Raw genomic sequence first — 23,721 nt, forward strand, 5'->3', positions numbered from 1 at the left:
GAGCAGTGTGATCAGCCAGGTATTCCTCACCTCCCCAACTCCCTTACCAACCCAGCTTCAGAGCTGAAAGGGGGCCAGCACTTTTCACCCACACCTGGGCCTCTCTCACCTCCAGCACCCAGCAGCGCCCACCGCACCCCAGAAAATAGGATTCAGAGTCCCAGAAGGCAGGCTCTGTTGGCCTCACCACCCTTTCACCAGCCATAGAAAGCCCCACTGCTCCCAGATCATGCTCAGGAACCTCAGATTTTTGTCTTTTTTTTATTATTATTATTCCAAAAAGAGCAGAGCCACCAGAGTTCCCAGACTTCTGCGTCGTGCTGAGGAATCCTGCTCTAAGGGAAGTAGGAACACTGGGTACTGCCTGTCCACAAACTGGGTGCACCAGGAATCAATTAACTGCTGGTGACTTAGGCTGTGCTGGAACAGCACGTTAAAGTTACGGAGTCATTCCCAATTGGGTCTGTGAGTTAGTGGCTGTTCGCCAGGTCCAAATTTCAGGCAGTATTCCTGGTTGTTGCAAGAAAGTGCAAAGGTGACAAGATGACAACGTAACCAAAGGAGACAGACCAAAACAACACAGAGGTGTCACCCACGCTCAGAGCTCCCAACAGGGTCCAGCTCCTCCCTGGAACCCAGGCCTGTGCCTGGCTGTACCCGTCAGGTCTCCAGCTCTCCGGCTGGCAGCTTCACTTCACTGTAGGTTTTCTTCTCCACGTGGCTTGTCTGGTCCAGGAGCCATCGTTTCTCTTCATCACTGACATCCAGCCTCAGCGTCACCTCTTGGAAAACGCTGTTCACAGCAACCTGGACCACGCAGAAGAAAAATAGTTCAGTCCCAGTCATGGGACAAATGCTGCTCATGTCCTCTGGGTAGAAGTTGGCACCACACCTCCTTAAAATGAAGCTTCTTGAACATGCAAATGCTGGCTTCGTTTTCCTGACCGATCTTAGCCTCAAATTTGGTGATGCCCAGGTCTGTCACTCCTACAAAAGAAACCAGAAAGACAAGCATTCCAGTTACCTGCTCGGCTGCCACATCTACAAAGACACAGGACTCCAATTTCTGAGGCTGGTGCACCCCTTACTCCTATCTACATCACCAGGAATACGTGCTTCGAGTTCACGTCACAACTCTACTCCCATCCCCGTGCCCTGGGCTATCCTTACCGTAGGACATCATCATCAGAGTTGCCTCCTTGCCAAATCCTCTGCCGCGGTAGCTGGGCTCTGAAAGGGAGAGCCACAGAAATCAGCATCCTGTTAGGTGAGACAAGTCAGCTGTGCTGGGTACTTTTCAGAAGAGGCTGTGTCCCAGGCCAGCAACAGATGCTGATCAGGACTGAACAGCTAAGGTAAAGCAATGAGAATAAAAATCTGCCCTAAGTAACATCTGTCTGGCTTTAGCCAAGGTGACAAAGGCCCAAGCTAGCAAGCAGAACCTTACCTGCAATCATAATTTCAATCTCACCCAAAGTCGGATCCTCAGTGTCAGTGAGAAAGAGATTCACATCCCCCACCATGCAGTCCTCCTCCCCGTGTGCCTGCCCAGCCCAGCGCTCCGTGTCCAGCACGATGAAGGTGCACTCTGTGGAGAACAGACAAGAAGCAACATTCTCACAGCACGCTAAGCATTATTCACAAAGTACTGAAGGATGAAATTAAAGGCATGCAACGGGCAAAGGAACAGCAGTTTCCACATGTTAGCAGTGAGGAAGAGGTAATAACTGCACCTCCCACACCAAGCATGCCTGCTCCCGTCCCTAGAAACATAAGAAATATTCTGAAAAACCCATTGTGAGCACAAAGGATCGTGCAGACACTAAGACTAGAAACAGCTTGTGTAAAAAGGAGCGTGAAAACTTTCATTCCCCGACTGAGGTCTCACTGCTTTGTCTCTGCAGCAAGTTCGGGCGAAGAATTGTTTGGTGCACAAGGATCACCTAGTGATTCACCTGGTCCACTTTACTGCTGCTCTCAACAAAGCTTTTAATGCCAGCTAAGATCTCCAGACTGAGATCTTTGCCAGCCTTGCTATTTTGCAGCTCACTGTATTTCTACGAGGCTTTTATGAGCACTGATTCATTACCTGTAATAGAGCCAGGGAACCAATTCAGTCAACAAATCTCAACGAGGTAATTATAAAGTAATTCGAGTCCCAAGGAAAAATACAGCTCCCTTCCACCTTTTTACGATGATCAGTCCTGGGGAGTGGTGATGGTGCTGGAGAAGCTCAGCAGATAATGCTGTGCAAATTAAATCATCGTTACCTTTGAAAAACTGCACAAAACGGATACCAGCAGCTCTGCATGGTATATCCCTGAGCATATATCAGCTACAAACATGCTCTGATCTCCCTAGAAAGTTACCATGTCCGTATTCCCCTTGCTTCAAACTATCGCTATTCATCTGGCTCCGAATACTGAAGACAAAGAAACCCAGAGCCCCACAAAGTACAGAAACTGTGAAGGCGGTAGATGGTCTGAGGAAGGCAACGTGCTGTGGTGCTAAGGCAAAGCTGGCTGAACTGACAGCCAGTCTCACATCCCCTTGGGTTCAGTTAGTAAAGCCCACTCACCAGGCGCTCTCAGCCCACCCTGTGTCCTTTACGGGACAGAGAGGGACCCACTCTCCACTTCCACCCACTCCTAGAAGGTATCTAAGATCCTCACTGTCTGCGTCGTCCCGCCAGCTGCGCTGCATCTCGTACTCCTGCTCCAGGCTCAGCGGTTCGGAGGCGGTCAGGCGCTGCAGCTCCTCTGACTGCATCCACTCGTGGTACCTGACAAAGAGACCAGGGGCAGGCCCCTGGCTTAGCAGCAGCACCGCAGGACGATTTCCACAAGCGCTCCAAGCATCTGCCTGTGCCCTGTCGTGAAGGTGTTCTGGAAGTATTAGCCTGGCATTCACAGCAACTCAAAAGTATCTGCAAGCCTCTCGCTTATGTAAAACAGGAACCAGCGATCTCCTGGGAAATTTAGCGAAGTTTGTGCCTCCTGTAGCTTTGTGTGAAGAGAGCCACGACACAAGCTCCAAGTTTGTAAGAGTACTGACCTAGCAGCACCAAGGGTGAAGATTTCAGCCCAGCTGATTTTGATACAGCCTCACCGTACCACTGACAGCTTGCCTAATACTGCCACCTTTGTGCAGAGCCGGCAGCTGCCCAGGGCAGCGCTTTACAAAGTGCGTCGATGAGACGTTTGCCTGCCTGGCGTCACACACTGAAGTCCTGCTATTCCCTGGCCACTACAGAAAGATACGAGTGAATATTAGAAGTGCTGGCTGTTCGCACACAGCCAGGTATTTCCCTCTCTGTGGATACACAGTCCTGGCAAAAAGCACAGACCTCAGGGATGACTGCTGTGAGCAGGGCGGGCACAACTTACTGTCTTTCTACAGCTTTCTTTTTTTAATTTCCGTGGTGTTCCCATGGGGAAGAGGCCCCTGCAGCTGCCAAGCCAGCACCCTTTGAGAACAACACACTAAAAAAGGGAAGTGAAACCAGACCAGAGGACGCGAGCCACGTACCGAGGCACGTGTGCCGGGGTGTACGGCACCAGGGTCGCCCTGTTCCCTTGCAGCACGGTGTCCTGGTTAATCCTCATGGTCCTGAGACACGGCCGTGCGCCCGCCGCGCAGCCGAGGGGTGGCACAGCAAGTGCTGGAGCTCTCTGCAAGGCAGTGGGGGCAGCTCCAGCTGTGCGGATGGGGCTCGGACTGATGCCTGGGGCTGGGATCGGGGGCTGTCGGGGGGATCCAGAACTGGGATATGGGGCTATGGAGGGATCTGGGGCTGGGATCTGGAGCTATGCGGAGATTTGGAGCTGGGATTGGGGGCTGGGGGGGGATCTGGGGCTGGGATTGGGGGTTGTGGGGGGATCTGGGGCTGGGTTTGGGGGCAGTGGGGGGATCTGGGGCTGGGATGTGGACCTATGGAGGGATCCGGGAATGGGGGGACTGCGAGGGGATCTGGGGCTGGGATCTGGAGCTTTGGGGAGATCCAGGGCTGGGATGGATCAGCTGGGATGGATCAGCTATGGATCAGCAGGATGGATCAGAGGGATCCAGGGCTGGGATGGATCAGCTATGGAGGGATCCGGGGCTGGAATCTGGAACTATGTGGAGATCAGGGGCAGGGCTCTGGAGCTATGGGGGGATCTGGAGCTGGAATCCGGAGCTATGCAGAGATCTGGGGCTGGGATTGGGGGCTGTGGGGGGATCCGGGGCTGGGATCTGGGGCTGCGGGGTGATTTGGGTTTGGGATCGGGGGCTTTGGGGGGACCCAGGGCTGGGATGAGGGGCTGCGGGGGGGATCCGGGGCTGGGATTTGGGGTTGTGGGGGGATCTGGGGCTGGGATCTGGGGTTGTGGGGGGATCTGGGGCTGGGATCTGGAGCTATGGGCGGATCTGGGGATGCGATGGGGGCTGCAGGGGGGGATGCGGGGCTGGGATGCGGAGCTCTGCGGGGCCCCGCGTCCGTGCGCGCCCCTACCTGCGCCGTGTCCCTCCGCGCACGCGCACAGCCCCGCTCACCCCTCCCACCCCGACGTGGCCCCGTGGCCCCGCCCCCTTCCCCCGCCCACCCCGTTCCCACGTGACCCCGCCCCTCCAATCCGCGGGCGAAGGCGCGGGACCTGGTCACGTGCGCGGAAGACTTCCCCCCTCCCCCCCGCCGGCCCACGCCCCCGTTCCCCGGGCCGCGCGTGCGCAGTGAGGGGCCCGGGGGGCGGCCCCGGGGCAGGGCCGGGAGGAGGGGCAGGAGGAGGAGGGAGCCGGCCGCCGGTGAGGAGGGCCCTGGGCCTTGGGACCGGCTGCTTGTCCTCCCTGGGGCTGCAGCAGGGCGCGTGAGGGGGTCCGGGGGGGGGTTTGGGGGTCCTGGGGGGGGTTTAGGGGTCTTGGGCGGGTCTCTGGGGGGTCTGGGGTCTCTGTGTGGGACCACTGGGGGTCCCTGTGGGGTCTGGGTTCCCTGTATGGGGTCCCTGTGGGGTCCCGAGTCCTTGTGTGAGGGTCCTGGGGGTTCCTGGAGGGTCTAGTGCCCCAGTATGGGGCCCCCGGGGGTCCCTGGGGGGGGTCTGGGGCCCTGTGTGGGGTCTCTGGGGGGCTTGGGGTCCCTGTGTGGGGCCCCGGTGGGGTCTTTGGGGGGGGCCTAGGGTCCTGTGTGGGGTCCCTGTGGGGTTTGGGGTCTCTGTGGGGTCTGGGGTCCCTGTGTTACACCACCGGGGGCCCCTGGGGGGTCTGGGGTCCCTGTATGGGGCCCCCGGGGGTCCCTGTGGGGTATGAGGTCCCTGTGGGGTCTGGGAACCACGTGTGGGGTCCCTGTGGGGTCTGGGGTCTCTGTATGGGACCACTGGGAGTCCCTGTGGGGGCTAGGATCCCTGTGCGGGGCCCCTGGGGGTCCCTGTGGGGGTCTGGGGTCTCTGTGTGGGGCCACTAGGGGTGTCTGGGGTTCCTGTGTGGGGCTTTTGGGGTCTCTGTGGGGTCTGGGCTCCCTGTGTGGGACCACCGGGGGCTAGTGGTGCTCCCAGCCCCCCCCCAGCATGTGTTGTTGATGCCTCGCTCCCTGGGGCTCTGGCAGGCGGTGGAGGTTCCCCAAATACTCGTGCATTAAAAACCCCGATGCAGGTGGCTCAGTGCCCCGTGTCTTTGTGGGGCTGCTGTCAGCTGCCTGCTATTTTCTGGCCCTGGGGTTGTTCGGGGAGGCCGGGGGCTGCCTCAGCCTGCCCTGCTTGGCAGCAGCCCTGTGCTCCTTAGGAGCAGCGGCTGTGTGAGAAGCAAGGTTTGAGAGCGTCCCTGGGGCAGGCATGCTTCCTTCTGCGGTCTGAAACCTCCCTCTGGCCGGTTGGGACATCGCGTGCTGTGGAAGGGCAGGGCCCTCGGGTGTTGCTTTCAGCTGGGTTCATTGGGCAGGGAACTTCTCGTGGTGCTGAGCTGTGTTGCCGCTGAGCCGGGCACGTCTGTCCTGTGTCAGGAGACAAGCGTGCAAAAGTTGCCTCGTGAGTTCCCCCTCTTTCTGACAGAGGTGACACAACTTTGTGCTTTTTTTTTTTCCGTAGGCAAAAGGCAACAGAAGTTGAGAACGCCCTCCTCGTTCTGCTCCGAGCCTCCCAACTGCCTTCACCATGGCCGGCGGCATTACCGATACGGGAGAGCTTTACTCGCCTTATGTAAGTCCTGCGCTTCGGGCTCACCGCCGGCCTGGGTGTCTTTACTCAGAAGTCTTTTCAAAATCCTCTTCTTTCAGCACGGTTTGCGTTGTCATTTCCCACTTCCCCGTGCACATAACCTCAGTGTTTCAAGAGGTAGTGGAGGTCAAAGGCTACTTCAAAATGCTTAGTGCTTGTAGCTTTTTCTTTCTACAACATCACACGTTCCTTTATATGCTGTAAAGGATGGTGTCTGCTTAAGGTATAGTTTCTTAAAATGTGTTAAGAAAAGCTTCGTGTCTGATATCAGCTCTTGCATCCTTCTACCTGTCGCTCTTATACTTCAGCATTTTCATCAGCCTAAATTGTCACGTGAAGCTCGCTTAAGCAGGGAAAATTGTGATGTGGAAATTGTCCTTTTGTTTTCTTTTAAGAAGTTCAGAGGAAAATCATATATAAAAGAACAGCTACAAATAAGTGAATTTCAGTAATTTATTTTAACCCGCTTCATTTAAAGTTGTCAGTCATGGTGTTTCTTCTGTGTCATGCCCCATGAACATGCAGAACCAGTTACTTCTTTATTATGTTACTGGAAATACGGTTTTGATAGCCGCAAGTGTTCATGCAGTGTCAGCTCTTAGATCAATGCTTTGCAAACAATTTTCCCCAAAAACCCCACAGATGACTAATAAAGAACCAGTGCTGAATTCTACGTCAGCTTTCAGATGTTCTGAAACTTTCATCCCCCTGTTAATGACTGAATTCAGAATAACTGGATATCAGACTGCAGAAGTAGGCCACGACTGAGAAAATAGAGAACAAGACAGTAACTGGGGTGTCTGGACCCTAACGAATTAGTGTCACATTTATGTTGGTGTGGCAGGAATTTCCTAGACTCTCATCTCAAAGTCTAGAGCGCTCTTTCCTCTTTGCCTGAAGATGTCCAGCTAGGCTGAATACAGAAGCACCGATCTCAGCTCAGCCTACTTGACCGCAGTCAAGGAAAATCACTTGAGTGTTTTATTTTAAAGAGTCCTTCACTGAAGTGAGTCATGGCCCTGGGCACTTGAGCAGGAGGTGTGCTTGGGGAATGACAGCTGTGCCAGACGAATGAAAAGAACTTTCCTGCGAGCTGCGACGGCTGACTTGTCCTGGGAGAACCATCAGAAGATGAAATTGCTCTGCTTATGTTAGTGAATGTAGGGCGTGCGGGGTCTCTGGGGAATAGTCCTGGTATCAGTTTCTTCACACTCAGAAAAATGTACTCAGGCATAGCTCTTTACTGACTCTCCTCTAGAGAGAGACTGACCTATATTAGGAAAAAAAGAGAGAAAACATCTGCGACAACAAACTTTGGGGCAATCTCTGTGAGTTCAGCTAAATTTGCAGTCTGGGGGTGCTGTCCAGGTGCACAATTACATTTTTGCCCTGGGCCAAAAAAAAAAAAAGAAAGGCAGTTGTTAGAGATGATAAAATCCTTTCCCTTCCGGAAATGAAATAGCTTTTCCAAAGCGCTGAGTTGCTTACTGGTAAAATGGCAAGCAGGCTTTGGATTACAGCTCTGTTTGGATGTTTCCTGCTTGCTGAAGAATAATGAAGAATAAGACATCCTGAAAGGGATCTCTTGTATCTAGTCGTAAGTACTTAGGTCAGAAAATAGAGAGACCCAAACCCACATTGTAAACAATTCTGATAGAAGCTAATGGATGTTAGAGCAAACAAAGCTCGCATCCTTTTTAACTTTGAAAGTTAGAAGGAAACACTATTTTAAAATTAGAAAAATGGAGAAGGAATTACAGTCTTTTCATGAAAAATGAGCTGTAACTTGCTTTGTTCTCTGGTTATCAGTCCCCTAGGATTTTTGTCTCTAACATGGGCTTGGTCCCACCCACCTTGCGCACAAAGATTGCTCCCTCCATTTGAATTAGCACGCATGTGAGGGGTTTTGGATGATCTCTGGCAAAGCTGCGAACTCATGTTGGATTATGTGGATATTGCAGGTCGGTCTGGTTTACATGTTCAACCTTATCGTCGGGACAGGAGCTCTAACCATGCCGAAGGCGTTTGCGACAGCAGGGTGGCTGGTCAGCCTTGTCCTCCTCATGTTCCTGGGCTTTATGAGGTAGGATGTGGGTGTGTGTCTTCAGGAGACTGGGGGGTGTTCAGGTCGGTGGAGCCCTAAGAACAGTGCTGAGGCTTAGGCTGCCTTTCTCAGGGGTCCTGTCCCTCTGCTGTTTGAGCACTGATCTCTGCAGGCCTGTGGATATTATTTGGAGGGATGTGTTTCTGACTGTCTGGGATGTGGTGCTGCACCACATCTCCTGACAGAGAGAAAAGACTTTTGCTCTAGTCCAGTCTTTTGGGACCTCTCTCCCAGCTCCCTTTTTCTTTTCCTGTACTCCCTGTGCATGTCCCTTACTTGGGGTCACAGATCAATTCCACGAATGTTAACCAGGTCACAGGTGATGTGGGTTCATTTCTCTGCCTCGAGAGTTGCAGGTGGGAAGCAGACCTGTTGTTTTTTCTTGGCTTCTGGCAGTGCTTGGGGCAGCTGCAAGCGTGTCGGGCAAACAAACTGCTGTGTGGCTGGGCCTGTCTGCCGCCTGCCCTTTGCTGCTTGAGACCTTGGAGCAGGTCTCGTGACTTTGGAGCTGGTTTGCCACGAGCTTCTGCTCAGCTGCCTGTGTCCCTGCTGGAGCAGCAGGTGGAGCTGAAGGCTGCTGATAGAGCACCGATGTCCAGGCAGCTTGAAATTCTCCAGTTATGAACAGAATTGTCGTCTTCCCGACAAGCCGTGTATCCCTGCTCGTTTCTTGCTTGGTTTACAAATAAATAAGAATAAAATTCCCCTCCTGCTGTTGGTAAGAACAGAGCTTAGAAGTTCTTTTCTTGTGGATAACTAGTTCTGAACGTGCCTTTGATGTGAAGGCAGTGATTTTCAGACCTGTTAGGTGCTGCTAAACAGGGGTAGCCGTGCTCAGTACTGACTGTAGTAACGCTTCTAAACTCCCCACCTCAAAGCTGTGTGCTTCAGAGGCTTGATTGAAATGTCGACTGTGGCAGTACCAGTACCAGGAGCTTTGTAAGCAGTCCTTCTAGCTAGTTGTTTCAAAGCACAAATTTAGCACGTGAAATACAGCACTAGCAGACAGTCCGTCAAGGTCAGCAGAAGAGCGCAAGTTTCCAAACCTGGGTTCCACAACCAGACTGAAGTAAAAACAGAGCTTGAAGTATTCAGTGCCTCGGGAGCTGCGTTGCTTTTGTCCCAGCGCTGGTGCTTGGCTTCCTCTTGCCCTCTGGGCAATGACCCTTCGGTGCAAGAAGAATCTCTGCAGAAATTGCTACGTGGGCCTCAGGACAGGGCTGCTTTCTTTTATTCTGGCAAAATTAATCTCTCGCTTGAGCTTGATAAATGAGTCCAATTCCTGAAACAGGGAAACCACTCTAACGCCTTAACTAAGATTGATTTGAAGTTTTTTTTTAATTACAGGACTGTTTAGCTGAGATAACGACGTGCTTTCCATAGAAGCATCGGTGACTGTAACTGTCCCCTGGCCAGTTTTTCCCATGGCCTCCAGCAAAGCGTGTTTGCATATAGATGCGATCTGCCCTTCTGCCTTGTGTTGTTCTTTTTCTAATGCCATTTGTAAGAGTCTTTAGGGCAGCACAGTACATTTGCCACAGGCTGTAATAGATAAACTTCCTAACAGCACTGTGCTAGTCCAGGCTTCCTTTTCCCTTTTAGGGCCCAGCTTTGTAACAAGGGGGGAAACTCCTCTTGTCTTCCCAAACCCTCAGAACTACTAGCAAGGAGTTCTCCAGCTGCCTAATGTCTCCTGATATCTGAAGGCATGTGTATTTTTACTGCGTTTTGTTCTCTGCTTGAACACCTCCATCTCAAGAGCAGAAGGCAGCAGTGTGCTGAGCAGAAACTATGAAATAGGCGGGGGGGGAGGGTGCGAAGTTGGTGAAAGCAGTTCTGTTTATTTGGTGTGTTTGCCCCTACAAACAGTGGGGATAATTCTCCATGTATCTTAAGCAACAATGCTTGACTGTTGTTGATATTAATTGAATTTCTCTCCCAGCTATATGACTACCACGTTTGTGGTGGAGGCCATGGCTGCTGCAAATGCCCAGCTGCGATGGAAGAGGATGGAAAAACGCAAGGTTTGTGTGGGGTTTCATTTCCCATTTTCTGGTGGTTTTTATCACACAAGGCTTGCCTGAGATTCCTCTGTCGTTGCCTCGCCTCATTAATAACTCTAATAAAGGAATAGATTTCTACTCTACGGAACTTTGCCGTGTAAAATATGACTTTTAGTTCCCCGTGGGGTTGCTCATTAAAGACAGGATTTTCTGCTCCAGCTTTGAAAAATCTCTTGTGCTTCTCACATTTTTTTACTGAATGTGCTCTCCTTGCCCTGAATCGTTGCTCAGCGAGTGTGGAGAGGTGGCAGGCAATATATCGGTGCCATTTGGAGTGTGCCAGGTTCTATAAATCCTCGCTGATCTCAGGTCACTTAACTGGGACAGGCAGGAATGTCCTTGCTGCCAGTCAGGATGTGTCCCAGGGAGTGGACAGTCCTGAAGTATGTCCTTGTTGGAAAATTTGCTTGTGGCTTTTTTGGATCCTGGCTTTAGTGGCTTTTCTGGATCAGTGTGAGGTATGATTGTTTGCACTGATTTAGATCCCTGCCTGTGTTACAGGGCTGGAGTTACGAGATGTCATAGCCAGACAGAGCAGAAATGGCCAATAAAAACACTAAGATTTCTTTTACCAGTTCTGCAGCCCTGTAGATCTGTCAGACACTTCTGACTTCCTCGTGCCACGTATCACTGTGTGAATCGGATGCTGTCGCTGTATGACCTGGTAAGAGCAGAGCCTGGCACTCCCCTCAGACTGCTCTGCTAGTGCCCTTTTCTGCTCTCCAGTGTCTCAAGCCTGGGCCAAGGGCTCCTGATATTGCCCCTACTTGCTAGCCTGTCCTGCCCAGCCCTGTATGGGCTCTACCTCTGAGGTGCTGGAAGTGAGACGATGACACTGGCAGTGCCATAGCTTGTGCTGTAGGTAGTGGAAATCTGAGCAGTGGTCTGGCCTTTTCTTCCAGGAGGATGATGAGGATGAGGATTCTTCCTCTGGAGTATCTGACAGTGATGTTCTCCTCCAAGATGGCTATGAGCGAGCAGAGACGCGACCTATCCTGTCAGTTCGTAAGTACCTGCTTCATGCTTTCACTGAGACCTCTTCTCTACAGGCAGCATTCCTGTGAGCCCCAGTAAGTGGAGCAGGAGGACTCTTCTGTCCATTTTGCCCTTAATTTCACATTTGCATCCCAAAGACTTTAGCACTTCCAAGATAAGGCTCATTGAGAATTCAGTTTACCTTCTGCAGTCTGATAAAGATCTCTTCCCTCTAGGTCACTAAGATGAGAATACCTTATTCTGAAAACACTTTAAACTAACTTCAGCAGAGTGATTGGACCCGTGGCTCTGCAGCTGTGGAGTGGTAGATAGTACATAGTGTCCTTCAAACTACTGCTGGAGCTTCTTGGGTGTCTTCAGATAGTCTGGCCTCTGTTTTTACTCGAGGGACTGGTTGAAATCTTCTTCTTTTCAACTTGCAGAGAGACGTGGCTCACCCAATATCTTTGAAATCACTGAAAGGGTGGAAATGGGCCAGATGGCTTCCATGTTCTTCAATAAAGGTACGTGATTGATGCGTTTAAGTGTCCCTCGCAGTCCTGCTGCATACTGTGTGTATGTCTTTTGTTAAGTCTGAGTGCTTCTCAGTGTGGGTTTGCATTCTGAGTTTGAGATGGTTCCGTCCAAGAGTGTTGTTCCTTATCTGCGAACTATCCATCCCTCTGTGTAGTGTTTCTACAAAGCAGGATATTTGTGGGCCAGAACCTGCATGAAGGGGAGGGTGCTGTGGTGGTGTTGCCAAAAATACCGGTTCTGGGTAGTTGGCTGACACAGGTAAGCTTAAGTCGGTGCCTCTTCTGACTGTTCTCAACCTAACCCTGCATCTGCCCTCTGATCTCTGTTCTCTGCAGTGGTAGAGCCCAGCTGTAGAATTCACTGGTTCCACCTTGGCAGTATTTGAGAATAAAACTTTTTTTTTTTCCTGAACCCTGTAAGTGCCTGTCTGAAGGAGAGAGGCTTCTGGGGAGAGCTGCTGAGAACTGCATGTATCTGGGGGTGGGGGTCAGCTGCTGGGACGTGAACTACTGAATGAAGAAGGGTCCCTGGTGAGCGCGTGGTAGGCAGATATCTTGTCTTTTTGCTATTGTCTTTTGTTGTATGTCAGGGAACGAGCTTGTAGGTATGCTGCAATAAAGCCGTATCCATTGCTGCATGCAATAGAAACGCAAGCTACAATGTTAGGCGTTCTGAAGCTGGGTGAGGAGTACATTTGAAATGCTGAGCAGAGCCAGAAAATCATCAGACACCATGGTTGTGCAATTTTGAGCCTGTCAGGCCCCATTTCTTGTGGACAGCGACATTTTCTCTTGTTCGCTAGCCACCTCACGAAGATGTGATGGGCTGTTTTTTCCACTACATTACATCAGCTTTATGCCATTCTAAGACTGCCTCTGAAGGACAGCTGGGCTTAAGGAGTGAAGATTGTTTCAGCTATATTATTGCTGATTTTAAAGTCTAGTTGAAAAAAATAGCTTGATTTCCCTATATGCCCCGTGTGGGTCTTTGTAGACATAAAGCATTCAGGAGTATCAAAAGCCACAGTGAATCAGGCTGCCACTTTTCCGAGTCAGAAGAGGAGAGGTGACTTGACTGTGCTAGAGACCCAGAAACATCTTGTTCCTAGTCTTGTCTGTTGCTCTGAGATGCTCTGACTTTAGGCAAGCTTTCTTGTTTGTGTTCTTTGCCATCTGTAAAACGCTGCGGATGCTTCCTTAGCTCTCAGTGCTCCTCTGAGGACTAGTATTAGGATGTTGCTTTGATAACAAGCCCTGGACAATGTGGCTCAGCAGTATCACTGAGGATTTAGGTACGGAGGCCTGTTTTGCCGCACGTGGACTGGGGGAGTACACAGACAAGTCTCAGAAGGCCTCTTCTTCTCGTGTGCTTCCCAGGAAGATGGTGATAACCCCTCAGGTGAGCCAGGTGTTGAGCAGTTGCCTTCTAAAAGGCTTCTCTGCCTTGGTGCCAGCTGCTGCTCAGCCAGTAGAGGGTGCTGGAAATACACGTCCTGCGGGGTGCCGATGGACGTTTCCCAGCGAAGTGATATTAACTGCTTAGCATTCTGAATCTTAATCTCCCTTCTTAATGTTGTTTTAGCCCGAGTTATCTGCTTTCTGTGTCAGGGATCCTCCCCCGGGCTGACTCAAGCTAGTGCCAAGGGATAAATCTGCGGGAAGTCAGCGGGAACAGCTGCAGGCTTGAAACAACTGGTGAGAGATGAGACGAAAGGTACGCAGAGCAAAGGCTCTGGGGCGGCTGTAACTCACCTGCTGCTTTCCCCTCCTCTATACTCAGCAGCAAAGAGCTGTTGTTGAGTCCTAGCTGAGAGATGCACTCTGGTCTGCTGAGCCGTTGCAGAGAGCGGGCAGGTTAGGTGCCTCCCTCTGCAGATCCTGGCTGAAGTTTTCGTGCTGACAGATGCACAGAGAGGCCTTGGCTAAGGGCAGTTGCTCGGTGACCCCTTCCTACAGCCTGGTGCTGAGAAACTGGGTCACGCTTGGCAAGTCCTGGCTCCAAGCACCACCCTCTGCCGTTTCACAGCTAGCAAGTGTCTGGGTGGGTTTTGCTCACAATATTTGAAGCGTGGATCCAAAACCAGGGTGTCTGAGAGCTTTACAGCCTTCAGAGGGAAGGCTGGTGAAGGCTTTGTAATAGACCTTAAAGCCTCTGAGACCTAGGGAGTTCTCTGCTCTTTTCTCTTAACTTTTTTTCCTTAAACAATCTGACAGGAGTTGAATCTGCAGTCCTGGGAGGTAAGCCGAGGATAAATTTCCATCTCAGACTGTCTGCTTTCTTAAAGAGAGCTGTCTTAGGTTTAGGCTGTGGTGGGCCTGTATGCTCTTTTAAAAAAGCTGGCTCTGAAGAACTGCTTTTTTTTTATTTGCAGTGTTGGGTGCTTTCTTCTGGGACCGAGCAGTCATTTGTTGCAGCAATGGAGTCTGGGCACATCTGTCATGCTGTCCCCCACAGGAAACCATTGATTTTCCCATTTTTGTCCAGTAATGAAAGTATTGATCAGGGAGGATCAGTAGCAGCTTGTAAAAGAACTGGCAGTAAAGTCTTCTCCCCCCCTTTGGAGGGCACGAGTTCGGGAGAGGACTGCTACCTGGACTTCTCACAGGCAGAGAAATCCACACTGGAATGGGGATATTGGGTGTGCTGGTGAGTTCCTGGTGGTACTGCTGCAGCTTAGCTTCTTGTGTGAGCACTATTTTGTGTATACACCAAAAAAATAGAGCACCTGAGACCTGGTGTCAGTAGTAGATTCTGGTTTGGGGATCTGCATCTAAGTCTGTCTAGTGCTTAGTGGATTTTGCAGCTTCTGTCCTACATCAGGTGTTTGTTACAATACTCGACCTTTTTTAATAGGGAATTGGAGAGAACTGGTAGGGAGTTTGCTGTCGTATTCAGAATAATGCAGTCTCCTTGCTGTGTGGTCATCTTAAATCTTTCACAGAGGGGAAAAAACGAAGGGACCTATAAGAAATATTCTGGAAATTTGTGGAGGGGCTGAAGATCTCCATTTATCTATTCAAACAAACCAGGAGTAACTCTTGTGTATTGTCTTAATGCTTTATAAGAGCAGGGAAGTCTTCTTGCTGCTTTCCCATACAGCCCTTTTTGTAGAAACGTTTTCTGCTAAGTAGGCTCAGCGCATTGAGTAATTTATTTAACACGAGTGGAATGCCTGTTAATGTGTCCTGACACCCAGGGATCCAGGGACAATATGATGGCAAAACACATGGTGAAACTTGAGGGCAACCAAGTGCTGTGGAAATATTAATCCCTGTTCCTGCAGTAATGACATTTTTATTTGATAGCTGTCATACGAGTCTCGGAGAGGTGAATTGATTTGCCCAGGCTGCGTTAGGATTAAGCATCAAGTGGTATCGCAACTGGAAAGTATGGACAGGTTCCTTGAGCTGCTTTCCTTCAGTATCTACCTCCTAAATGAAACAAATTTGAGGCTTCTTTTTGTAGCTCACCTGTTTCTGAACTGAAATATGTTCCAGTTTGTTTTTCGTTGCTGAGATTTATACCAGCTCTCATGGAAGAAAAGAAACCCGGGGTCTCATCAATCATATCTTTGTTCCTGCTGATCTCAGCCCTCCACAGCAGTGTCTTCCCGAGCCCAAGAAAGGCTGTTTTGTGCACCCAGATTGCTTGAGTAAGACGTTTCTAATCTCATAGCTGAAGGCAGAGCAGATTTAAGACAGAAACAAACCACAGAAGAAAACATTTGGGGACAGGAACAGTGTTCATTGTGGCACTAGGGTGTAGTAGGGCTGCAGAAACAGTTTTCAAGCTTTGCAAGTTTGAATCTTGCCTCGGGATGCTGGCGTTAAGGGATCTCCCAAACGGCTCCACCTCGACCGTGTGGAACTGGATCTCTGCAGGGCTAAATCCTTACTGCGAAGGTCCTGCAGGCTTGGAATTGGCAGAGTACTAACAGCTCGTGTTTCTTCACCGCACCGTTGCTCAAGGTGTGTTCACACCAGGTCTGTCACCGTCAGCTAGCGTGCCCGTGACTCTTCCAGGTTGTCAGCTTCGTCTGATAGTTCAATTATGTGAGAGCTGTGGGCCTTGAGCAGCGACTGGAGGATGGGTGTAAGCTCGAGTGCCTGGTGTGAAGGCCGGGTATTTCAGGAGGCAGAGCTGAGCTCTGAGGCCTCATGTCCCATCGGTTCCTGTGCTGTAGCTGTCTCCTAACCTGCTGGTGTGACCCTTCTGTGCGGTTCAATGCAGAAAAAGTAAACTACAGAAAGAAATGGTGGGTTTTTTTAAGGTGTTGAAAAAACTTCTGTGAATTATTGATTTAGCATGCAGAGTTCAAGAATCCCCAACATTACTTTTTCTTGCAGTGGGTGTCAACCTCTTCTATTTCTGCATAATTATCTACCTCTATGGGGACCTGGCAATCTACGCAGCGGCTGTGCCGGTCTCTCTTATGCAAGTGACCTGGTAAGTGTGCTTACTGCTGTGCAGTTACATGCTAAGAGGGACAAGGGCAGGTTTTGGGGCTTGATGGGTTGATAAGTCTGACTGGGTTCAGCTCTCCTTTCTGAAGACAAGTGGAGAAATGACTCAAGGACATCTCAGTGCACGTGCGTGGGAAGGTGAAGTTGTTCTGTATTCCCCACCCAAGTGGCTGCTGCAGGCTAAGCTGTTGTTGGATGCCTCAAAAGTACCTGACCTGATTTCAGGTAAGTCCCTGGGCGTAAAGTACTTCAGCTTCAGCACCTTGCAGGCATGGGGCTCGTTGCTCACTGGTTTGAATGCCATCCCCTGTGCAGTATCTTAGCTTCTGTCTCCGGATAAGAGCTGGGAGGTGTGGTGCTTATCAAGCCTGTGACCTGCAAGTGGTGACAGTACTTTGTGCTTACCTGATAAGCTCTGGGCTTGAGATAAGTTCCTTCCTAAAGAAATAGTGAAAGACACTGGTTTGCTTGGTCTGGGCTGGGCTGCACTTGTGCTCAGAGCTTCAAAATGGAAAACTGCAGTGATCCGTATGTGATCTCTAAACTTGCTAGTCTAATGACCACACTTGTAACTGGGTAATCAAATAATTTGTCTTCAAATGCATAGTGTTCATTGACTTGCTCTGTTAAAGTCCAGAAAATATAAGGGGTGTGTCTCCATCACGGAGGGAGCGGAGGAACACACACTTTGGGCATCTGACCATTCCTCTTGAACGCAGGAGAGGGGAAGACATCTGCTGGGAGGAGCTGATCACTGTCTTCTCTTTCTCCCTCCTTCTTTCCTAGCAGTGCCATTGGCAACCATTCTTGCAGTGTTGGAGATGGCACGAAGTACAATGATACAGACAAGTGCTGGGGGCCCATTCGAAGGATTGATGCTTACAGACTGTATCTGGTGAGTTTCTCAAACTGGAATGACCTTTATTTTACTTGACCTGCCTTCTGGTGAGTAGGGTTTTTTTCCCTATAGAGATAAATGTGGTGTAAGTGAAGAACAGAGGTGTGAAGCTTTCAATTCAGTCTGACTTTATTAGCCAAATACCTGTTTTCCAGTCTTGGTGATGTGTCTGGTTTAATATGGTGGACATCAGAATAATCCTTGTGATCTCAAGTTTAAGTAGATCTGTCCTTGTTGTGTAGTTTTATATTGCTTAAACAGGTGATGGATCCATGACAAAGGTTTTCTCTAGAGTTTGGCTGAAGTAATTGTCACTTTGAGATAATTGTTCTCAATATACTCAAGCATATTAAGCTCTCTTGAGTGCGTTCTTTATGGGAATAAAATTGTTTATGCTACAGTAAAATCTGCTTTTTTGAAAGATGATGGAAACAGACCACTTAACATCAGTGCTCTATGCTGCTTTAGTAATAGCTTTCTGTCTAGTTTGTGATTGTCTATTGCATCTATTACCGTGCTTTGGTTCTGCTCTGAAACCGAGGTTTTCTCATGGGATGATAAACGCTGCTTCTCTTGAGCTTGGTGAGGGTCAAGCACTTATACCCGGAGATAATTCTTAGCAGGGCAAAACGAGGAGGTATGTAAGTACTGCATCATGTGGATTTTGGACAGTATTAGCAAAGATCTTGGGGGATTTTAAGAAAAAAAGTGATGAGGCTCTGGAGGTGCCCATGTGTGCATGGAAAAATCCATGAGTAAAGCCTACCTGAAGTCATTTTGTAGTTGGCACATCCTGGACGTGCAGGAGATCACATCTGAGAGTGTTGGTTCCATTATTGCAAAAGAAAGAGCTGGGCCTCAGGAATATTAGTGAATGTCAAAGCCTAGTTAATTATTTAAGAGAAATATTATTGCTTTATTAAATTGTCTTGGTCTGTTTCTTTAAAATTTCCACAAGATTGAGGACTTCTTCCCTGAATTTCAATAACTCTGCCTTACCCAGCAGAAGGAGCTAGTCAGAAAAGCAGACATGCATTAATTCCTGCCTGTGTCTCTTGGATATTGTGTCTATAATTCATGAAGATAATTGTTGTTAGGACTCGAGGAAAAAAAAAAAACACAGAACTGTAAGCATTAGACTTGCTGTCTGTGTATACAAGTCTCAGAGGCGCTTTTCCCTCTGCTTGTCTCTCGTGGATTTGGAGAATAAATATCTGCAAAGTCTTCGGTAGTGGTTAATCCTTCCCTGCCTGGTAATTGAGGGGAGGGTTTCAGTGTTTTCCTGTGTTCCTCCTACAAGCAGGGAGGGATTGCTTGCGGGAAGGCATATGTCTGCGGTGGATTACTGGGGGGTAGGAAGCATTCCACAATCGTGTTCAGGAGAATCCTGAGTGTCGGCGTTACCTCCGAGTTGTGGTTTTATAAGGCCTCTGATGTTCCATTAATACAGGAGCAAACTGGGACTTGTCCAACATCCAGCCCTGATCCTACTCCCTGCTTGATCTGTGCGCCTTTTACTCTAGAAAACAAAAATAGTGGTGGTTTCCCTAGAGAGGGAGAAGAGATGTGATCAGTCATGAGACGTTAAGACCCACAGCACTGACACTGCCTTCACGTTTGGACTGCCTCTGAAGAGATTAAGCCAGTTAATACTTTTCTCCTACTGTCCCATTTGTAGTGTGGAAAACTAATGGCCAGTCGTTACAAATCATAAATTTTTGAAGAGAAACGTGGGGATGGCATGGGTAGGAAGCGTCTTGATTTTTGAGCAAAAAATTAATAGCAAAACAGCTTTTATGTTGTCCGCCAAATTGTTGCAAATGTTTTGTTATAGCTATTATAGAAAATGTAAGGTTCGCTTGAAGTTTCAATTGAGATATTTTAGGAGTGAAGAGACTTCGTAATTTGCTAGGTTGCTGTGGCTTGAGCACTTGATAAGTACCAAAGCTTTCTGCTGTAGAAAGGTTCAACCCCCTTTTGGAGGGTTGCCTAAATGAGAGGACTTGATGCAGTCGGATGTAAATGTCAGCCTCCACTTGCAGAAAAGCACAGTGCAGGGCATGGGCTGCTGTCTCTGTACCAGGTTATTTCTAATTTGCTCATCTTTCCCTGGACCAGGCTACAGGGTGTTCAAGCTCTTGGTTATTGAACACGATGCTGCCAGAATTATGCAGCGTTTATTTGAAGCTTAATCTGAATGGTGTGTGTAACACAAACCAGGTGCGAGAAGCGTTTGCTGCTCCGTTGCAGTGGCAGAGGTCTGGCAGGTATTTCTTGGTATTTCTTGGACATATCACCACGGTTTTGGAGCGCTCCCAGTATTGGGAAGTGTAGCTCTATGAATTTTGTCTTAGCTTCTTGTGTATGTAAGCGGAGTCGTGGACATGCAGGAAAAGCTAGAACGTGTTTGTCTGAAAGGGAAAAGACCTCGGAAGAATGAGGAGGGGTGAGATGCATCAAGAGCACAGCGGTTTCTTCTCTCGGTCCCAGGGGATCACAGCCTTCAGAGAAGCTGTTCTGTTTTCTTGGCTTTCTTTTTCTAGTTTAATTTCTCTCCTGTTCGAATAATTCTGGTTCCACGTTTCAGTGGACAAACAAGGTCTCGTTTTGCCGGCTAAGTTCCCCTGTGGCAAGGGACAGATGGACACTGCGATCCCAAAAGAAAGCAGCTGAGGTTTTGGGTCAGTCCTTGTGTCCTAGATGTCTGCCTCTGGTCCTCTCACCTTGTCTTAGGACTGTATTTAGGTTTTGAGTGGTTTTTAGAAGCATGATGAGTGAATTTAACTAGAATCTCGTCCCCGTTCCCTGCGAAGCAGGTCACTGGATGTAGTTGTAGCTCTTACTCTGTGCGTGGCCCCACAGAAAGCCTTTTTTGGACTTCCAGGGTGAGCAGTCTATTTGAGGTTTTCGGAGAAAACGGTGCCAAGGGGAGCTCTCTTGTGCCAAGTGCCACCGGTCTGCCAAAGGTTGGTCCTGCCCTCATCCTGTTGACTCTTTGTCTCCCGATGCTGTCTTTTCAACAAAAAACATTGACTCTTCAGCTAGTGGGGAGAGGAAGAATGACTGATGTAAAAATCCTATTTCACGGTTTGTTGTCCCAAAAAGCCCCTGGAAGCTGTCTCGGCTCTGATCACTGTTAATGGGAGCTGAAGACTACGAACATAATGAGAATATTTAGACAGATTAAATCCTTCTCTTGAGACTTGCTTGTCTGCGCAGCATCTTTATTGCTGCTCCAGATTTTCTCACCTAAGTGTGACTGCCGAGTCCTCGGGGACTGCTGGGCCCCTATTAACCTTTGTCTGAACAAATGGTTATCTTGCCTCTTGTTTGTAAATTGCCTTGGAAAATAAGGGCTTGCAAAGTAAATAAGTGCAGGCAATACCGAACTAATCGTTTGCTCATGTCCCATCACTTGCTGCTAACATTCGCCTTCTCTTTCTGGTGGCAGGAGCCCGGGAGGCTTGCAAGGCAGCCCTCGCGGGGCTCTGAGACCACGCAGGGCGGATCGGCCGGGAGGAGAGCTTGTCAGATGGCCCAGCGACCTTGTTGAAGGCGAGCGCTGAGCACAGCTCAGGCAGATCGATGGCTTTCTGTCTTTGCTGCAGATCAGTCACGGCGCTGTCACGTCCTCGACAGCCCGAGTGAGTCCCGAGTCCCCCGGCTGCTCTGGTGGCAGCGCTGAGGACAGGGTCGAGTTGGGTGTGCTGCCTTCGCCTGAGCGCAGTCGCTTTGTCACGGTCCCTGTAAGGTCAGCTGGGTGTCCTGCGTGGGCTGAGGGAAGGGGCAGTGCGTTTAGGTTTCAGATCTCTCTTCAGAACACTTCCCGGTCTTTCTGCTCCCGTGTTACACCGGTGCACAAGCGTGACACCGCAGTCCCTGTTTCTAGAAAGCAGACGCTGAGATAAATAAGACATTAAATCCTGGGGATCGGCGGCCGTTCAGAGTGTCTGATCCAAAATGCATCCGAGCCTGGCAAGCGGTGCTTCTCTTCTGCACCAGGCCAGCTGCAGTAGCCAAAACCTCCGCGCTCCTCCCGGCCCTCATTTGCTGGCGGTTTGGGACACGGCGTCTTCCCTGAGCGGAAAGGAGATGGCTTTTGTTCTCAGGGGAAGCCGAACGCCTTTCGGGGGAGAGAGGCGCTGCTACGGTAGCCCCGTCGCCTGGCTCGGCAGCGTGTCGGAGCCCCCCAGGTGCATCTGTTCCGTCTGAGTCTCTGCTGGTTTCGGGGCTGCTGGGGAAGGGACGCGGCGTCGGCGTGGACGGGCTCGCAGATGCTGCAGTGTCGCGGGCGGCCCAGCGGGTGCGGGCTGAGCGAGGATGGGAGCGCAGATGGTTTAATGGAGATTATCCCAGTTGGAAGCGTGCTTGTGCAGTGAATAAAACGAGCGGGCTCGCAGGCGCTTACCGGCCCTCTTTGCGGGGCGGAACAATGTCACCCCAGCCTGACGCTCTGATCAGAGCGCCGAGCGACCAGAGCGGGGCCGGGCTGCGGCTGCGGGAGGCAGCGCAGGGGGGACGAGAGGTAGCCTGAGGACACGGGCAATTGCTCAGTGCCAGCAGAACTTAACCAGCAAACGCGAAGGCTGACCTGCTACGTGTGGCCGTAGGTCCGTCTCCGTCTGCCTCGGCGTGGTGCTGCCTTCCTGGGCCCTCGCCGGCTGCAGGCTGGAGCTCCTTGCTCTGCGCCTCCGGTGTGCGTGCTCTGGTTCTCCCCTTCCTGACCGCACCAAGTTGCTCTGTGCAAAGGCACCCGTGATTTTTATTGTCTAAACACCTATTTCTTTATAAAACCGCCCTAGTGCACATGAGGCTCATAGCCTCTCTTTCCACGTCTCCAGCTCCGCGTCGCCTTTTGGCCTCTGTTCTTTTTTTCTTTAATTTTTACCTCCCAGCGGTTATGAGAGGACCCCTCATGGCAATACTTGAACATCCCTGCTTGATCTAAGCTGTCCCCGGCCAGTTGGGAGCTGGAGAAACAGAGCTGGAGCAGTGCTGCAAGTGGAGTACTTCTTCAAGGACACCTGGGCTTGATCCACATGTTCCCTCTGCAGCAAGTGCTTTTCCTGTCCTGCCTTCCTCAGCTGTGCCCTGCAGCAGCATCCGGCAATAAATGGGTCACAGCTGCTCTCTCCTGGATATTTATTCTTACAGGTCTCGCTGTCTAGAGACCTTGAGAGCCAGCGGTGGTGAAGGTAGCTGCTTCAGCGGCAGGTGAGGTGTCTGGAGCATCGAGGGCTGATTTCACAGCACATCAGTCAGGTTTGGGACGTCTGCCCTGGGCTCCCCCGGTGAGCTGGGGGAAGGGAAGGAAGGCTGATGGAAGTTTCCCTGCTGGTACGAAGCCATCATCTTGTTTAAACAAATCGCTTGAACCGTAGGATTGTTGTGATCTGGGCTTCCAGAGCTTACAGTGAAGGTGCGGCAGGACTGGAGCACTGTTAGCATGTCACCTGCGTGTTGTGAGAAGTTATTTGTGGTAAGACCTAGCCAGATTTACTGCATTATGTTCCCTACCACAAACACTCTAATATTTTTTTTATTACGGTACTGATACAGAAATGGCAGTCACACTTCTGTTTGTACACTTGTTTCTGCTGTGCATAAATCCAGCTCTGAAAGCCCTGAACACAGGGAAGAGCCTCCAAAGCACCCCGAGTGCTGTGCCGTTTCTGTAGGTACAGGCACCTGAGCTTCGAGCTGTTGCTGCGGTAGGAGAGGAATTAATACTGCATTAAGCACAGATATCAAGAGCCCTTGCTGTTTGTTACAGGTGCCTCAAAAATTACAGCTTGGGCTGGCTAAAAGCCCAGTCTCAGGAGCTGATTGGAGTCTTCTCATGCCTCCCATCTAGTCTGCTTCCAAAAGCTGAGGTCAATTAAGTTGCTGCTTTGCTTTGAAGTAGCTGAAGAAGGACAGGAGCCAAGTTTGTTTAAAATAAATGGTGTCTGGGTGTGGGACAGGAAGGCAATTCTTAGCTGCTTTATTGTGGAACTAATAAGGCTGAAATTGGCACACAGCCTTGTTAATATGGCATAAATCCTGTCTCCTTCGTCCCAGTCCATTCTTCTTCTGTGGACTTGTCAATAAATTCTCTCAATTGCCCACTCATCATACGCCTGTGACAGACAAACTGGCCATTTCGGAGAGTTTCCCACATCCGTCGTGTTCCCTAACGCAAAGGGAACTTCAGATAATAACTGGCCTTGGGAGGAAGAGGTTTTCCTGGGCTGGCAGGAGTGGTGGAAAGGAGCGTGGTGTTGTGAAAGCGGAGCATAAACTTGTACTGGTGACACAAGAGCTGCTGTTCAGCTGCTGGTGTGTGATTTTTTTTTTTTCTTGCCTTGTAACTGACTGCATTTGGAATAAAAGAAATATTGGGCAGGAGGCAAGCCTCCTGCTGCTGGGGCTGGTACGAGAGGGAAGAAACTGCAAGAGCGTGGATTGAAGCAACTAACGTTGAAGGATTAGCTTGTCTCTTTTTCACAGGAAAATCGAT

At 50.1% G+C, this 23,721-nt stretch overlaps 2 protein-coding genes across 6 annotated transcripts in view; one reads left to right on the forward strand and one right to left on the reverse strand.

Moving 5' to 3' along the window:
* Positions 1-247: 247 nt before the first annotated feature.
* On the reverse strand, positions 248-4,559 carry NAT9 (N-acetyltransferase 9). Of its 2 annotated transcripts, none has more exons than XM_080560361.1 (7): positions 4,493-4,559; positions 3,529-3,671; positions 2,673-2,782; positions 1,472-1,588; positions 1,171-1,230; positions 893-987; positions 248-807 (listed from the first exon to the last, which is right to left on the reverse strand). In XM_080560361.1, exons 2-7 carry the CDS (start codon positions 3,603-3,605, stop codon positions 661-663), a joined length of 606 nt encoding a protein of 201 aa, XP_080416487.1. In that variant the 5' UTR covers positions 3,606-3,671; positions 4,493-4,559; the 3' UTR covers positions 248-660. The 2 variants fall into 2 exon arrangements, with proteins under 2 accessions (XP_080416487.1, XP_080416486.1); XM_080560360.1 differs by having other exon boundaries at positions 1,448-1,588.
* Positions 4,560-4,650: 91 nt separating this feature from the next.
* TMEM104 (transmembrane protein 104) overlaps positions 4,651-23,721 on the forward strand; it is a 44,182-nt gene continuing 25,111 nt past the window's right edge. Inside the window, exons 1-8 of one of the 4 annotated variants that reach the window (XM_080560351.1) lie at positions 4,651-4,782; positions 6,054-6,164; positions 8,144-8,265; positions 10,229-10,310; positions 11,252-11,354; positions 11,768-11,848; positions 16,208-16,307; positions 17,111-17,219. In XM_080560351.1, the coding sequence (XP_080416477.1) occupies positions 6,120-6,164; positions 8,144-8,265; positions 10,229-10,310; positions 11,252-11,354; positions 11,768-11,848; positions 16,208-16,307; positions 17,111-17,219 (642 nt within the window). In that variant the 5' untranslated portion in view covers positions 4,651-4,782; positions 6,054-6,119. Of the gene's footprint in view, positions 4,845-6,053; positions 6,165-8,143; positions 8,266-10,228; positions 10,311-11,251; positions 11,355-11,767; positions 11,849-16,207; positions 16,308-17,110; positions 17,220-23,721 lie in introns of all 4 variants that reach the window. The other 3 variants (XM_080560353.1, XM_080560350.1, XM_080560352.1) reach the window with 3 other exon arrangements.

The sequence above is a fragment of the Anser brachyrhynchus genome, assembly GCF_964034855.1.
Source record: "Anser brachyrhynchus genome assembly, chromosome: 18".
Taxonomy (NCBI): Eukaryota; Metazoa; Chordata; class Aves; order Anseriformes; family Anatidae; genus Anser; species Anser brachyrhynchus.